At 41.7% G+C, this 17382-nt stretch overlaps 1 protein-coding gene across 3 annotated transcripts in view; it reads right to left on the bottom strand.

Moving 5' to 3' along the window:
* Positions 1-12464, bottom strand: part of MFSD11 (major facilitator superfamily domain containing 11) — a 36838-nt gene extending 24374 nt beyond the window's left edge. For all 3 annotated transcript variants that reach the window (XM_084838203.1, XM_084838202.1, XM_084838206.1), the window contains exons 1-8: positions 12319-12464; positions 11526-11699; positions 10561-10616; positions 9518-9625; positions 8234-8313; positions 4027-4123; positions 1763-1821; positions 724-862 (exon numbers count right to left, since the gene is read on the bottom strand). In XM_084838203.1, the coding sequence (XP_084694329.1) occupies positions 724-862; positions 1763-1821; positions 4027-4123; positions 8234-8313; positions 9518-9625; positions 10561-10616; positions 11526-11621 (635 nt within the window). In that variant the 5' untranslated portion in view covers positions 11622-11699; positions 12319-12464. The remainder of the gene's footprint in view (positions 1-723; positions 863-1762; positions 1822-4026; positions 4124-8233; positions 8314-9517; positions 9626-10560; positions 10617-11525; positions 11700-12318) is intronic.
* Between the last annotated feature and the right edge of the window lie 4918 nt (positions 12465-17382).

The raw sequence follows: 17382 nt of genomic DNA, 5'->3' as shown, positions 1-17382 counted from the left end.
TTATCTAAATGTTTCCCTCCCATTACTAGCAATGGGAAGGCCTCTGCAGATGGAAGAAAAATACAAGAAGCCACACCTCCCAAAAGGGCATAGGAAAGGGTGGAGTACTCCAATATGGAGCATTCTAGGGAGAGTATAGGATTGCTCTCTAAATAATACGTAAATTAAATTTCTTCCTTCGGAATCCTCCATAAGCTTTTTTCCTATCAGATTAGCTCTGCCCACTATCCTAAGCATCTGATCATGTGAGTCCTCACCTGCAATCTGAAGTCATACAGCCTTGACCCAGCTTTACCACCCTCAGTAAGAACTAAGCCTTTGTCTACTTACACCACTGAACTACTTTTTGTTTAGGCCAGGGATTCCTGACTCATGTGCTGCAGACAGAATAGCCCCTTCATTCAAACCCGCATTAATTTTTCCCATGCAGATGCATGGCTACTGAATCCTAAGTATTAGAATGATTTAACTTTAGTCACACATTTTACCCTGGATAACATGTGGTAAAGATTAGGAAGAATTAAATGGAGTCTTTTAGGAGTGCCCACCCTATTCATTAATCAAAAAGCACAGTTATAAGTATGACATGCTATCCAAATGAAGACAGTATGCATAAACTTCTTTTTGTAATAATCATGCACCATCTTTCTTTTTCACATAGGAGTAGAAACAGCTGAGCTAGGAACACGCTGTTCCAGCAGGAGGATAGCCATAAACACCTACGTGTGTTCTTCAAGGTTATCAGAAGTGGCTTCCCCCTCCTCCGATTTTGATTCTTCTGGGGTTCTAATGAGAAAAAACAGAACGGTGCCCACAAGACTGATCACTGTCAGGGCGATGAAGACAGTCCTACGGTCACTCTCTGTGGAAAGGAAAATAGTGTGTTACACCTTCATAAACAAACAGCACATCCACTCAAACTCGCCAAAATATCTAGAGCATTTCTGTGCTGAAGCAAAACACAGCACACAGAACAAAGCTTACACGCACACACATTAGCTAACTTTGAATAAGCTCTCCACCAATGGAACCCAAACTGTGTATCTGAAGATAACTATGCATATTGACATAAGATACACTGTTTACTTAGATTGCAACATTTGTGTTTTGGAAGAAATCAGAATGGTTGTACAGGGATTGGCAACAAGAACAGAAAGAAAAGGATAAGACTGGATTCAGAGCTGAGCAAGGATTTTGTTGTAGTGCATAAATGTGTTGGACACACTAACAATTGTTTTATGGAATCTCCTCTTTCTTTAAGATCTTTAAATGATTTACACCTCACTTCTGGAAAGTGGCCTTAGCTTAGCTGCACTATCTGGGAGCAAGTGCAACCGAAGGCGAGTTCAAGAAAGATAGGGTATTTTGAGGAGAGATTTGAAAGATAAACAGTAAGACGTGGAGTAAAGTAAGAAATGAAAGGCTCATCAAGGTAAGGTCAAGAAGAGAAGCACCATCCAAATATTTCCAAATCAATTAGTTTCAACAAGGATTGCAATTTGAAGGCACACATCACAATGAAGAGAGTGAGAGGCAGAAACACATGTGGAATGAAACCCAGAAACACAGGCAACAGAAGAAAGTCTCCATATTTTTATGGTTATAAAAATAAGATAAAAAGAGCCCTAAGGCAATTTAAAAGTTATTTAATCGTAACTCCATTGCATTAAAAAAAATTACCTGTCACCAACACATCAGTTTCCTCTTATTATTTCATTCACAACCTTGCTGCCTGAAAAGGTATTTTATAAATTAAACCAACCTGATATAAGAGTTTTCCCTTGCCAGGCAAAGTATATATAGAGATTTCCAAAAAACAAGCTGTGAACAGAAGAAAGCACATTATTGGTTAAACTAGTTATCTATACCATAAGAACAGAAAAACATTAAAGTCCAAACAGAAGAAGATAGAAGATTGCAAATCTTAGTGGGTTCTAAACAAGCCTAAGGATTTCCTGGTAAAAGATTAAGGGCGCAATCCTATGCATGTTTAGACAGAAAAAAGTCCTACAACTCCCAGCACTGCCCAACCAGCATGGGAGTTGTAGGACTTTTTTCTGCGCAAACATGCATAGGATTGCACCCTAAATTATGTTTGCTTTGCAGGCAGATTCCAACATATCCAGACACAGAGAAAGATAAGAATTGCATGCCTTTCACCCACTGAAATGAAAGCAGAACACATGCTGCAAAGTCAAGATCAACAGGAGAACAGATTTTGTGTTTGATCTGGGGGCAAGGTGGGGAAGCAGGAATTAACGTGATTATCTGCCCACCATCTGATCACAGCATTGTCCTCTGTTCACTGTGCTGTTCTACTTTTCTTTTCTTACAGAGCTCAAAGTTGGTTGTAGAAGGCCATTTGTATCTGGATTTAATTTTAAGTGCTGGTATTGACCTTTAAAGTCCTAAACAGCTTAAGACTCAGGTTACCTCTGATCCCGTATGAACCTGCCTGACTTTCAAAATCAGCCTGAGAGGTCCTGCCCTGTGTGCCACCCTTAAGCAAGATCAAACTGGGAGGTATGAGAGACAAGACCTTCTCAGTGGTGGTGCCATGACTGTGGAACTCCTTGGAGGTGATTTGTCATGCACTCTCTCTCTCGCTCTCTCTCGCTCTCTTTTTCCATTTTTAGGCAGCTGCTAAAGGCCTTTTTATTCCACCTGGCTTGTAATCTGTAAACTGCTCTTTCATAATTTTAAAGTTGTTAATTGCTGGAAGCTTTAGCACTTCTGCCTTTTCAAGCTTCTGCCATTTTACTATTTTAATGGATGTGTTGTTTTAAAATTCTTTTATTATTGTATCATCTTCATTTTAAGACACTTCATTATTTTTAACAGCAAGGGGGATATAAATAGTAAACTAAATGCCCATACTGGATCAATTTCAAGGTGTGCGAAATAACACTTATGACAAATATAAACTGCCCTTCTTCCAAGAATCTCAGGTGGCACACACGTTTCTACATCTTCACCCCACCATTATCTTCACAACAACTGCATAAAGTTAGGCTGAGAGACAGTGACTGGTCCCAAGGCCACCCAGTGAGGTTCATGGCTCAGCTGGGATTTGAACCTGGGTTTTCCTGGTTTAAACCACTCTAGCCACTACACCACACTAGCATTAAACAATAAAACTGACAAATTTTAAGCAAATTTAAATCTGGTGTCTATTAAAAAAAACAACAGACAGGCAACATCATGACAAAAGCAAAGCCAGCTGACATATTCTCCCAAATGGAAACATGAAGCAGGTATCTAAAGAGCTATTTGTCAAGTCACCTATGGTGAATGTGAGTTGCTTCCAGTCGATCAGGCAAGGAAGCTTATGTGAAGCAGAAAGCAGTTATTTTACTTTTTTTTATCAGAAAAGACAAATGACCACCACATGTATGTGTGAGCCTGAAGGCAGGTGAACATTTTTGTGGACTCGTGCCATGGAAAACTGATCTGCAAGGCTGGTATAAAGTTTGTATATATATTTAAAAAATTGACTAGATAAACTGTACGGGATACTTTGCAGTCTTCTCCTAATTTTTTACTACAATGTCAGGGCAGCTGTAAGTTCATGGGAAATTTTGAGTGCTTGCCCTCAGGAGCAAGGCAGATCATTTCCCATGACACAGAGGTGATTCAGAACAACCTCAGAGGAAAGCACTCTTTCCATATAAAAGATTGTTTGCGATACCCATTCTGGAACACAGAACCTACTGGAAGCTGTTATTCTAGCAGGCATATATCCATTGCAAGCACTAAGTAAGGCACTAACAATTCAATTCTATCCATGTTTCCTTCGTAGAAAGTCCCACTAATTTCAATGGGACTTGAATTCAAGTAAGTGTCCATAGGACTGCAACCTAAACACAAGTTTTTGTCACAACTAACCATGGCCATTTCAGAAGAGACAGAATTACTAAAAGTGACTATTTAGTATTAAAAACAAATGTCATCCTTGTGCCAACAAAGCTAACTGGGTGTATATAATGTACTGGGTGGATATAATGAAAGGTATGTTTTATTTCTTACCTGAATTGTAATAATGCCCAGAATATTCCACTGTTTCTGCCAATTGTGTTTTCATTAGAATTTATTGTCAGACAGTTTCCCTGAGCAGTCCACAGTACTGAAATTTAATCAGAACACTAGTAAACAAAGAAAGAAAGTAATCTAGGGCTTGCTCATAATATCTGTGAATGTGTGTATGTTTGAGCGCACAAGGAATTCACATTTGTATTTTTAGGACACATCTTACGATCACTTCATACATGTTTAGGTATACACCTAAATAAGTTTTTAAGTGTACATATATAAAGTGTGAATGGAACAAAGATGTATCGTACACATGTCAGAAAGCTGGAATTTGCTGAAAACCCTTGTTAAGGGTACATGTAGTAGCAAACCTGAGTTGGTTGCCATGTGTGAAACAAAATTTACTGCCCAGATTCAAAATGTAAAACTAATCACACATTTGCAAGCATCCACAAGTTCACAGATACAAAATAACATAAAACCAATCTCTTTAATTATTGCAAGGTAACCTAGATGCACTAAGGATCACTTTGTGATTTATCACAGGCCTCAGGCAACAGCAAATCTGTAGCATACAGTCAGGGCCAGAAATACTGGAACAAGGATAACTGTTTTGGCAGTTGGCCTCTGTACACCACCACATTGAAGTTGAAAGGAAACACACCCAGATGCGAGTAGAGCCAGGACTTTCAGCTGTAATTCAAGGGGTTTGACAAAAGTGGGGCACTAACCATTCAGCAAGTACAGCCAGTGGCATACACACACACCCATCATTGGTGGCTCAGAAGTAATGGAACAAACCAACATTATTTCAAACTTAAGGGTCGCCTTTAATACCTGGATGAAAATCCTTTACAGTCAATGACTGCCTGAAGTCTGGAACCCATGGACATGACCAAATGCTGAGTTTCCTCCCTCGAGATGCTTTGCCAGGCCTTTACTGCAGCTGCCTTCAGCTGCTGCTTGTTTGTGGGTCTTTCTGCCTTCAGTCTTGTCTTCAGTAAGTGAAAAGCATGCTCTATTGGGTGGAGATCAGGTGACTGACTTGGCCATTGAAGAACATCCCACTCCTTTGCCTTGAGAAACTCTTGGGTAGCTTTTGCTGTATGTTTTGGGTCATTATCCGTCTGCAATATGAAGAGGCGTCCTATCAGTTTGGCAGCATTTGGCTGAACCTGAGCAGAAAGTATAGCCCTATACATTTCAGAATTCATCCTGCTGCTTTGATCAGCAGTCAGGTCATCAATAAACACCAGTGACCCGGTTCCATTGGCAGCCATACATGCCCATGCCATAACACTGCCTCCACCATGTTTGACAGATGATGTGGTATGCTTTGGATCATGAGCTATTCCTTTCTGTCTCCATACTTTTCTCTTCCCATCATTCTGGTACAAGTTAATCTTGGTTTCATCAGTCCAAAAAATCTTATTCCAGAACTGGGCAGGCTTTTTTAGGTGTTTGCTGGCAAAGGCTAATCTGGCCTCTCTGTTCTTGAGCATTACCAGTGGTTTGCACCTTGTTGTGAAGCCTCTGTATTTACATTCATAAAGCCGTCTCTTGACTGTTGATGTTGACAATGACATGCCTACCTCCTCAAGAGCGTTCTTGACCGGGCTAGATGTTGTGAAAGGGTTCCTCTTCACCATGAGCAGAATTCTGCAGTCATCCTCTTTAGTTGTCTTCCGTGGTCTGCCAGGCCTTTTGCTGTTGCTGAGCTTGCCAGTTAATTCCTTCTTTTTCAGGATGTTCCAAACTGTTGTGTTGGCCACTCCCACCATTTTTGCTATCTCTCTGATGGGTTTATTTTGTTTCCTCAGCCTAATGATGGCCTCATTCACTCGCATGGACACCTCTTGGACCTTTGGGAGTTCCAGTGAACAGCTACCAAATGCAAACGTAACACTCAGAACCCCCCCCCCCAGACCTTTTATCTGCTTGATTGGTCATGGGGCACCCAGGAAACAGGCCACACCTGGCCATGCAGCTGCTTGTCAGCCATTTATTCCATTACTTATGAGCCACCAACGATGGGGGGGGGGGGTGTATGCCACTGGCTGTACTTCCTGAATGGTTAGTGCCCCACTTTTGTCAAACCCCTTGAATTACAGCTGCAAGTCCTGACTTCGCTCCCATGTGGGTGTGCTTCCTTTCAGCTTCAGTGTGGTGGTGTACAGAGGCCAACTGCCAAAACAGTTATCCTTGTTCCAGTATTTCTGGCCCTGACTGTACATACTATATAAGATGCATAAAATAAAGATGCTCCAAGTGGATGCCATTTCAGCTAAAATGTTACCTTTGTGATTTTGAAATACAACTCCTTAAAGCAGCAGTTCAGTTCATCCCCAGATGTCACAGCAAAAAGGACAAGTTAATAGATACTAAGTAAATATCACTAAATTCAATGGGGCTTACTTCCTAAATAATGCGCTGAGGATTGCAGCCTAAGAGAGACAGAAAATAATTCTAAATCCCGCTGGAACTTTTCCACATGAGCCATATCCATGCCTGATTATGTGGCTTGTGTAATGTTTCATTTCAAAAACACAGGTCTTGGCAATTCTCAACTTGTGTGCTAAAAATGTAACAACTGTATTTTCACCTGGTTAGGGCCAAAGTAGACACGATGCTATGGGAGCTATCCTAACTAGATAGGCTGCCGCCTCCAACCTCGGAGGCGACCGCCTATCCAAAGTAAGGCAGGAGAGGCGAGGCACAGTAGATTGTTCCCTCCGCGCCTCTCCTTCCTTGCTATTTTCCGCTAGACAGCCATTTTCAGCTGTCTAGAGGTGTGGGGGGGGCTGACCGGGAGAGGAAGCTGCTGTACACCACATCGGATGTGTCGTACGCGCAGCTCCGCTCTCCCCGCCCCAGAATGCCCCTTTTCCGTCCCGCCGCGCTCCTCTTCCGAGCGCAGAGGAGGGGGGAGGTCAGTTTTCTGGGAACCAACCTCAGACCGCGCGCTCTGAGATTGGTTCCCGGAAATGAGCATATCCTATGGCCCTTTAGATAGTGTCTAGCGGCCATAGGATTGCTCTCAAAACATGGGTGCTTCCAGATGGGAGGGCTCCTACCACTAAAAATCAAAAGGCATTGTGCAGATATTCTGTCTTTTCTTCCTTAATGGATTTTTTTCTGGTGCGTAAACAAGGGAAGGACTACAAATTGAAGGCGGCTTCTTCTGGCCCCCTGTAAAATTCTGTGAACGAGATAGTGCTATTTTATAACAAAAGCCTCAACTGGAAGCACCCCATACCACTTTCTGTTGTGTCTTTTAGTTATTGTTAATAATAGGAATTTCCCGCCCCCCTTAATTTTCATTGAGACTATACACATGGGGAGAGAGGATTTACCTTTTCAACTCTCACAATGGTCCAAACAAGAATCAGTTGCTCCCTGCCCCCACTGCCTCCTATTAGCAATTAAAAAAAGAAAGACGCAATAGCAAGTGACTCATTTAGACTGCAATCCTATACACACATATCTGAGAATAATTCCCATTGAACTCAGTGGGACTTACTTCTGAGTAGACATGCATAGGATTGCACTGTTGGTGTCATGTCCAATTTGGCTTTTAGGCTTCCTGTTAACTTTTGGGGACACTAAAAGTTACGAATTCAGAACCATGAATCCCTTCATTACAATTAAAAGAGATGAGCTTAAAGTCATGACATTTGGTAACAGAATAAGGTTTGGGATCTTTTAATTTCAAAGTTCTTTTTATTCTAGTCTTATGCTGTCTTTTCATTCTGCATATTTAGTACAGATTAATCAAATCTGTCAAATGTTTCTCTACAACTATAGCGACTAGAAGCTTCTTCTTTTTTTAAATGGAAACATTAAAGCCGGGATCAAAGAAGACAACTAGTTCCATCTGCCCAAAGGACCTCTGGACTTCGTTGTCTCAAGCAAGACATCCCCGGGCCACATGGCAAACCTCTTCTGAAACTGCGGGAATTTCAAAAGCAAAACTGGAATACGGCTGAGGGGGATGGACAGCTGGCGTCTGTCAATCAAAGGAGAAAAATCTAAAAGTTCCATAGACACATGATGTGCCTTGAATATACGGTCTGGGCATTCTGCCCAAAATCTCATGGTTCCACCAAGAGCCCAGGTCCAACCTACAAATGCCTGGCTGTACACTTTCCTACATTTTACTGATACAAAATGGAGAACAGCATACAGGTTGAGGGGAAGGGCTTACCAGCAGCAGCTATTCCAAGGAAAACAGAGGCTGTGTAGAAAGTCCAAGTAGATGGCTGGATAAAAACGGCAATGTATATGCTGAAAAGATGACAATGTATGGCATTCAGTTTTAACTTGGATGATGCCATGCCCATGATACTTTATAAAAGGATTCCCAGCTGGAGTTGGGAGTTGGCTATGTTTAAGAGGACTTAATGGTCTTGTTCACATGTAACGACAACCCATCAGTTTATAAACCTGGATCACTGGGTTGTTTAGCAGTCCGGGTTTGCATGTCATGCTGCACAACCTATGAAGGAGCCGATCATGGGTTATGTGGTAGCAGCGCACCCACTTGTGCACAACAGCCCACCAGTTTGGAAACCAATGGGCTGTTGTTGTTATATGTGAACCAGGTCAATTTGTTGTTACCGCTGTCAACTAATTCTGAAACCTACCTCTTCTGTTTAACAGGTATATTTTATGTTACATTAAATATATTGCTTAGCTATGTAACTCAATTTCTTATTCCTAATCAAACTGCAGAAAAGACCATGTCAGTATGTTTGAAATAAATATGTTCATATCACTAAAGCACCTGACAAGCTGCATTCATTCAATCTAACGATAATTATTTTGTTACTTTGTACCCCATTCACTCTCCAAGAAGCTCAGAGCAGACTTTTGGCCTCACAGCAACCCTGAGAAATTAATTTTAGTGGCGAGCAGATGACTTGCCCCCAGCCCCCAGTGAGTATAATATAGGGGTGGGCAACTTCCAGCCCTCCAGGTGTTTGGGCCTACAATTCCCATGAGCCCTAGCCAGCGTAGCCAATGGTGAGGAATGATAGGATTTGTAAGTGAAAACATCTGGAGGGCCAGATGTTGCCCACCCCTATCCTATACCATGTTGTCTCCCCTTCCTGCTACCACTTTTTCATAAGAGGGAAATCATTGGTCTTTTACTCCAAGAGCTACTAGCAGAACATGCTTTGTTCCAGGGAAGGGGTAGGCAATCTGGTGGCCCTCCAGATGTTTTGGACTACCATTCCCATAATTCCTGATGATTTGTCATGCTGGTTGGGGATGGTGCAAGTTGCAACATCTGAAGGGAATCAGGGTGCCTACGCATTTTAGAGAAAAGCAATAGCAACAGCTTTTCTTATTCTCCAGTAAATGATAACCTACATTCTCCCCACCTGCTAATACTGGGCACAAGAATAGCAGATCTTCTAAATGTAGATAATTAAAAAGAAGAAGACAGCAGGAATAAAATATCAAAGAGTTAAGTATTTTTACTTACCTATAAAAGATGCCACTAATAAACATGGACAACTGTGGTCCTATGATGGCAACCACTGATGGTGAGATCAGATTTGATGCTGAAAACACGCCATAAATAACAGCCATGCTGCAGAAAGTAACAATCATTACTAATATGCCAAAGAAAATCCAAAATATTGTTTGGTATTAATTTCAGACTGTCATTTCAGAACATTTTACTTGTTTGCCTGATCACCCACACCCCTCTCTTTCTCTGTGAGAGAGACATGCATATAAAAGGGCAGACAAGCAGAACGTCAGGCCCAGGGAACAAAGCCAGCCCACCTGGGGTCCAAATCTGGCCCTCCAGGGTTCCCCATAGGGCCATGCCCCCTTCCTCTGGCCTGACCCCATTTCCTCCGAACACTGATCCTTTGGTGATTTCCTGGCTTTTGTGTAGCATTTCCCCCATTCTAAAAGGTTGAAATGCCTCTCCTAAGGCTTAGCTGCTGGCAGGAAGAGCTTTAAACCAAAATGTGCTGGTATTTTTGGTATTTGGCTCCACCCCCTACCTTCGGATCTGCTCACTACTGGAATGCAGCCCCTGAAAGCTTCTCTGAAAGAGGCTGAAAGAGGTTTAACACCCCTGGCTTACATGACAATATACATGTGCTGAAAGTCCTGCTTCCCCCTTTCCTCCTCTTTCACATGCCAGAGGAGGAGCTGAGAAGCTTCCTTTTTTTTAATTTTGAACTAACTACAGTTCCCCATGATGTCCAAATTCAGAGAATTGTTGTTTGTTTACACTATAGTGAGAACAAGCCAGGATCAAACCACAGTTTCTGCACCTGGGTTGTTCAAGCTACAGTTCCCTGAGTTTAGATATCACAGGGAAATCTGGTTATAGTTGGAAATGAATGCTTCCAGTTACCTCTTCTGCCACATGAAAGGGGAGTGGGGAGCTTGTGAGCCTAGTATGGCTTTTTCTCATTGGGGGAAGCCATGGTTTTCCATTATGTCTGAATCCAGCCACAGAGTACAGCTCAAAAGCAACAGAGGGATAACAATACCAGTTTAAAGTACCTTGTATAGCCACTGCCATGAAAATCAGTGTTGTTTAAATTTGTGATAACAGTTTGCTGTATGGAAAGAATTTTTAAAAAATTAATGATACGGAACATTCTCTAGAGAGTTTTCTTTTCAAAAGATAAAAACTTAAAACACATACGAGAATAAAAAAAATCAAAGTCAATACAGATTAACTAATTACAATAGAATTGTTGACACTAATTAAACTTCAAAACAATTGCTTGAGTTAAAAAAAAAAGGTAAAGGTGTCCCCAACCAGTCGTGTCTGACTCTAGGGTGTGGTGCTCATCCCTGTTTCTAAGCCGAAGAGCCAGCTGATAAGACACCTGACTCACGCAGGATGTGAACACAGGACTTCATAAGGATGTTGCCGTAGAAAAAGATCTAATGGTTAGGAAAGATTGAAGTCTGTGTAAATTAGACTATTCTACATACTGGTTTTCTGACCTCCCTGAATGTTCCAGTCTCCCCTTCTCCTGAAGGCAGAGCTACACATTGCTTCAGCAAACAGATATTCCCAAGCTCATTCTGCTGAGGTAATGCAAATTAGCTGGTGAGGGGGACCTGTAGGGGGAAATGGGACATGGGAAGTGCCCTTGATTCTACATCACCCCAGGGCAGGGGTGGGCAACTTGTGACCCTCCAGATATTTTGGCCTACAACCCCTATCTTCCCTCACTATTGGCTATGCTGACTAGGGCAGATGAGAATTGTTGGCCAAAACATCTAGAAGGCCACAACAAGTTCCACCCCTGTCCTATGGAGCCTATGAAGGGAAGAGGAACCCTATATCTCTCTCCTGTTTATCTGGTACGCAGGAAACCCCACACATTCAAAATAAAATAGAGGACCATATTACATGGGCTTATAACCCAAAGAAAAACAACCATCAAGATTGAAGCACCATGAAAAAAGGAAAGAAATGCACACAGAAGGGGTGTTCTCATATTTGCACTTACCGCAACATTTCCACATGTTTGGAAAGCAGTGAACATAAACATAAAAGCTGTTCCTAGAACAATGATGTTCAACTGCTTTTTTGATTCAGAATTCATTTTGTGTTTTCTCAGGATGCTGCCAGGTTGAATCTGGGGGAACGTCTACCTTTTAAGCTGCTCCTTTTAAAAACGTTTCTGCCAAGACCAAACAAAAATCACAATAACCAGAAGTTTTAAACTGATTATTCCTTTAATAATTATTTTCTGACAAATCAAGGCTATTTGTGTGCAGTTATAATAACCATGTACAATAATAGCAAAGGAAAACACAACCACTCATAGGAATGAAAGATCATAGAACATAAGAAGAGCCATAGCCACTCAGACCAAGGCTCCATCTAGTCCAGCATTCTGTTCACATAGTGGACAAGCAGCTGCCTGGTAGGACAGGAGGGCAATAGCAGCCTCCTGCATACAGCAGCAACTGCACACAGAAGCTCACTGCCTCTGATACTGGAGGTAGCATACAGCCATCAGGACGAGCAGCCACTGATAGCCTTCTCCTCCATGAATTTGTCCAACCCCTTTCAATGCCATCCAAGTTGGTGGCCATCACTGCATCTTGTGGTAGCGAGTTTCATAGTTTATGCGCTCTGTGAAGAACTTCCTTTTAACTGTCTTGAATCTCCCACCATGCAGCTTCATGACATGACCCCGGGTTCTAGTATTATGATGGGAGAAAAACTTTTCCATATCCATTTTCTCCACACCATGCATAATTTTGCACACCTCTATCATGTATCCCTGTACTCACCATTTTTCTACGCAAAACAGACCCAGTCACTGGGATTCTCTCTACCTTTCAGAGGCAGGATAACTGTAGGCTCCCCCCAAATAAAAAACATTCTTTCCCAGCTGATCTTCTTGGCTTCAGTTACCCACTGTATTTCTCAGTCAATCACATGACAACAAAAGGAACGCCTCCATATAGATAATTTCCATTCATGCTCAACAGGAAATAAAGAACAGGTCACAAGTCAGATCAGCTGATTGAAAGGGAGACACCCCATATGAATTCTGGGAAGTGTAGTTCTAAATGTACTCTTACTAAAACCAGGAAGCGCAAGCATACGGCCTGTACTTCTGAAGACTTGCTTTGTTTACTTCAGTGACAATTTTAAAAGGAATTGTTTATTCCTTTTAAAGAAAAGTAATTTCTAGTTCAAAGATCTATATAATTTCACTGAATGGTAAATATATATATATATCTCTCTCTCTTAAGACCAGAAAGGCTGCACATTTTTCTTCTCACTGCCAAGGTTTGAGGAAAGTTTTCTTCAAGCTAATTTGGCCTGTGGGAAAGGGGATGCTTAGATTTGATATTGTTTCTGAATTTAAATTTGCTTGAAGATAGAAACGATTACAGCACAATGCTATCTGCTCAGAAGCAAGTCCCACGGAGTTCAATGGGGCCTACTCCCACACATAGGACTGCAGCCTTAGGCTTAAATCCAATGCCTTCCACCAGCTTTCTTCCCCCCTCCCTGCAGCTTTCCCTGCCACCCAAAAGCATGCTCCAGAGGGTTTCTCAGCCTTCCAGAGCAGGTTTTGAAGCCATGCAGGAGGCTGCAGAAGGAAAGGGAATTGTCCCATCCCAGTTCTGATGACGGAAGCAGTTCCATCCAGGAATGACAGCATTAGATCCCACCTTGGCTTATGAATTTTAATTATCTGTTAGTTATGATAATACTTGCAATATGCATCTCTTTCAATGCAGGGATTGTTTTAATAGTAACTGTTATGGCTGCAGATAAAACTGCACATTGAAGGAAACTATTTGGTACAGACCTCCTGGAATTGCGTGTGGGGAACATGTTTAAATGTTTCTCCACATCATAATTTCCCTGTCCATGTCAGGGAGAGGATTCTGCCTGATGTGCTAGTTTTCTATATGCAAGGAGTTTGGAGTATTTGGTCCCCTACTTACCATATTAAATAGTACCATCACAGGAATTCTGTGGCTGGGGCATGATGGGAGTTGTAGGCCTTTTCTCTATCTAAACATACATAGGATTGCGTCCTTAGATTCCCACATTTTTACTGAGAGTCTTTGCTATATTAGCATCTGCGTTACCAGGAAAAATTCAGTAAGTAATGCCTACCCTGTAGCTCCAAGTTTGGAAAAGCTACACTGCTCAGATTTCTGCTGTCATGTAGCCATTAAAATCATATGCCTTAGTCAGGAAAAAAGTGACAATCCTAGTTACACTATATCCTCATCTCATTTTATCAAAGAATTCCATGAGGTCAAGAGGTAGACCCCCTTTGAATATTCTATTAGCGGCATCCCTTACTTCAAACTGGTAATTCCCAAATGTTGGGTTTGGAACCAGTATGCTTCAGTAGCCTTACCAGCTAATTACCCAACAGCTGGCAACATTATCAGTTTAACATATGAGACAGCTAAGTAGCATTTACTTTAAGTTGAGCATTCCAATTGCTAGTTAGTGCTTTAGGCTGCAATCTGAAACACAATTTACTAGGGAGTAGGTTTCACTGAATATAGCAGGGCTTACTTTCCAGTAAACATGCATAGGATTTCATACTGTTAATTCTCCATAATGAAACATGATGTATTCATACTTAAGAACTTGTATTCACTCATCTTTATCACTTTATTCTTCCATTGCATAAGAACAATGGTGCAACTAGGGCTGCACTTTGGGGGCAACATCAAGGCAGCAGAAGCAAACTCTATTTGTTCTTGTAGTCATGATGGTTCTATTATTTACGTAAATTAAAAATGCAAAACTGCACATGCTCAGAGTATTGTTTTTTAAATCAGGGCTGGCAAACAGCTGCTGTTGTAACATATCAAGACTATAGAAGCAGTTGTACAGCATGGAATGGTGAGCAGGGAGGGGAAGAGAAATGTTAGTTGTGTGGTACATAAATGAAGTAATACATATGCAATGACCGCCTGAAGGGGAGCCCATAAGACCATTAAGTCTGGAGTCTAAAATTACTTAGCTGCACCACTGCATAAGGAAACTACATTTTTATTTACCTTTAGTCCACTTCTCAACAATTTCCCATGCAGGTTTTGGTGACAAAGCAGCACAATAGCGGTAGATTCACAATGAGAACAGAATATCACTGGTGCATAAGATGACTGGGAACATCACTGATGCACTGTATCACTGGTGGAGGAGAATATCCCTGGCACATTATTTTAAAAGATGCCCCTTATTTTTATGTATTGTCCCTATTCCAGATTATCAGTTTCACAAATCAAAATTACCATCCTTTATATTTGAGTACCGTCAGCTCCATCAATGAATGACTTCTGAACTTTTCACTCAGGAAGTCAACTTAAGGGTGCAATCCTATGGATGTTTAGACAGGGAAAAGTCCTACTACTCCCAGCATTCCCCAGCCAGCTGTGGAATGTCTGGAGCATGATGATAAAAAAAGTCTGAGGCATGATGAGAGTTGTAGGACTTTTTTCTGTCTAAAGACACATAGGATTGCACCCTAACTGAACATTATCTTCATTCAGAGGTTCTACCCTACCCTGACCCACAACCAATGACTTATTAACTTCAGAGCCAGTGTGATGTAGTAGTCAGAATGTTGGCCTTGGATGATCAAGGTTCTAGTCCCCAATTGGCCATGAAGCTGACTAGCTGACTTTAGGCCAGTCACTGACTCTCAGCCTAACCAACCTCACAGGGTTATTGTGAGGATAAAATGGAGAGGAGACCCATGTGAGCCGCCTTGGGTTCCTTGCAAGAAGAAAAAGGGTGGGATATAAATGTAATAATGTTAAAAATAAACTGAATGCATTGCCTCAAGAAAAAAATCTTCCTTTTGGAAACTAAATAACATCTTTTTAATTCTAATTACCATTTACCTGGTTCAGTGTACTAGTACTAAACAGAACATGGATATGGTTCAGAATATGTGAAAAGGACTTCCAGCCCAGGGGTGTGTCCAGATAAAGTTTTTATTCTCCAATCACGGTGCCCCATTCATGGAATTTTATGCAGATGTTGTCTTCATTTTGTAGACCTCCTGTTTTCCCACCATTTCTTCCAATATTTTTCTTACCAATGCATTCCTGCAGTGAGCAGTGGGTTGGACTCGATGGTCTTATAGGCCCCTTCCAACCCTACTATTCTATGATTCTACCAAAAAAAAGAGTTAATGAAAACATGGAATAGCTGCCTTTTGACTGTTAGTGCTAGCCACCCTCCATCTGGAAGAACCCTAGGTTAGATCCTAATAAAGGCTATAAACCTTTACGGAACAAATAATGGACTTACACTTCATAATAACCCATATTTCTGAAATGTTGATCTTGCTATTCTATTTGCTATTCACATTCTCTGATGCATCAGTTGTTATCTCCAGTTCCCCTACTTCAAGTAATCCTATTGCCTACAGTGCAAGTTTTCTATGGAACTACTCCAGAGTAAGTGAATTTGTGTGGTCACACTGTGAATTCTTGTCTTTGTAAAATCAACAAAAATGTATCAGGAGACAAGAATGCAGCCACATTCTTCCATTATGGGTAACTCAAATGCTTTGGGGAAAAGGGGATTGTGATGGTTGATTTCCTAGGGCATATTCACAGATATAGCATTTTAGGCAAGTAATCTCCCGAGTATGTGTACTGTTGCTCACATGTTTATCGGAAATAAAAAGGGGCTAAAGTAGAGGCAAAAACCAGCCACCACTTCAGAAAAAAACCAAAGTTTTACTCTCACCTATCACTTGAAATAATTTCCAACTTCCTCATTAATGAGACTCTCTTTCTATGCTTCACAATTTGCTAGAAGTGGAATCCCAAGGTTTCCCCACCCAGGCTCTGATACTCCTTAGGCTATAAAACTATTGCTCCATGCTTACAAAAAGGTTGTGATTTAATTTCCAGAGCAGCTGAACCATTTTTATTAGCCAGCACAAAGGGAAGAGCTGTAGGAGATACCATAAAATGATTTGCCAACACCTCTGAGGCGGAAGACTTATTCTGCTACATTACGGTGCAGCTGTATGACCTTGGTTTTACACAGCTGTATAATGCCAGAGGGAGTACACTTGATTTCCTTGCACTCCCTTATTCCAGAGTACCAGCTTCTCATAGAACTTATTTCCATTCAGTTCAGAAGCTCCAGCTTGATATATCAGACAGCATAGTCCCAGCATATCCGATAACTAAGGATTGGGGGCAGGAGAAAAAAGTGTGGCAGAGCCCTCTGTGCTACACAAACATATTACGCTGGCAAGCTGCTGGGCTGCACTCCTTATCAATTAAAATTCTTGAATTCAAACTCAACCCCCAACTTCCCAAACATAGGATCCTTAGAGTGTAGATCTCAGAAGTGCACCTCACGGTGTTCAATGGAGATTTACTCCAGGGTAAGTGTATGCAGAGCACATGGCTTCTTCTGTCTCAAGCAGATGACCCAATCCTCACATTCAGAGGGAGGTAAGAATCTACCCACACATACACCCCATTTTGCTTAACTTCCAGCCTGAAGAAGGATTCTGAAGATTCCAAAGGCTGCTCACTATTTTGTGACGTTTTGGCTGGTCCGAATAAATTTTAGATTTTGTTCTTCCTTATAGACAAACAATGCTATCGATGCTATTTTCTGTGCCTAGGATCTCTTAGCAGCCAAGCATGCTTTGGTTGCAAAGGAACACAACCTGCGAGGCTCCCTTTATAAGCGATGAGGTCCATTAAGGCCTCCAACGCTTAACCCAGCACGAAAATCTGTGGGCGGAGCAGAAGCTAGCCCCGCCCCCCCAGCCTTGGCTCGCGTCTCTTCATTGCGGCAGCGCTAAGAAAATCATCGCTCCGCCTCGCGCCCCT

Source organism: Heloderma suspectum, chromosome 2 (genome assembly GCF_057233095.1).
Source record: "Heloderma suspectum isolate Gila_16-S chromosome 2, 16-S_ref, whole genome shotgun sequence".
NCBI classification, from domain to species: Eukaryota; Metazoa; Chordata; class Lepidosauria; order Squamata; family Helodermatidae; genus Heloderma; species Heloderma suspectum.
Note: the sequence above shows the minus strand (reverse complement) of the source record. Positions and strands in the feature narration are given on the sequence as shown.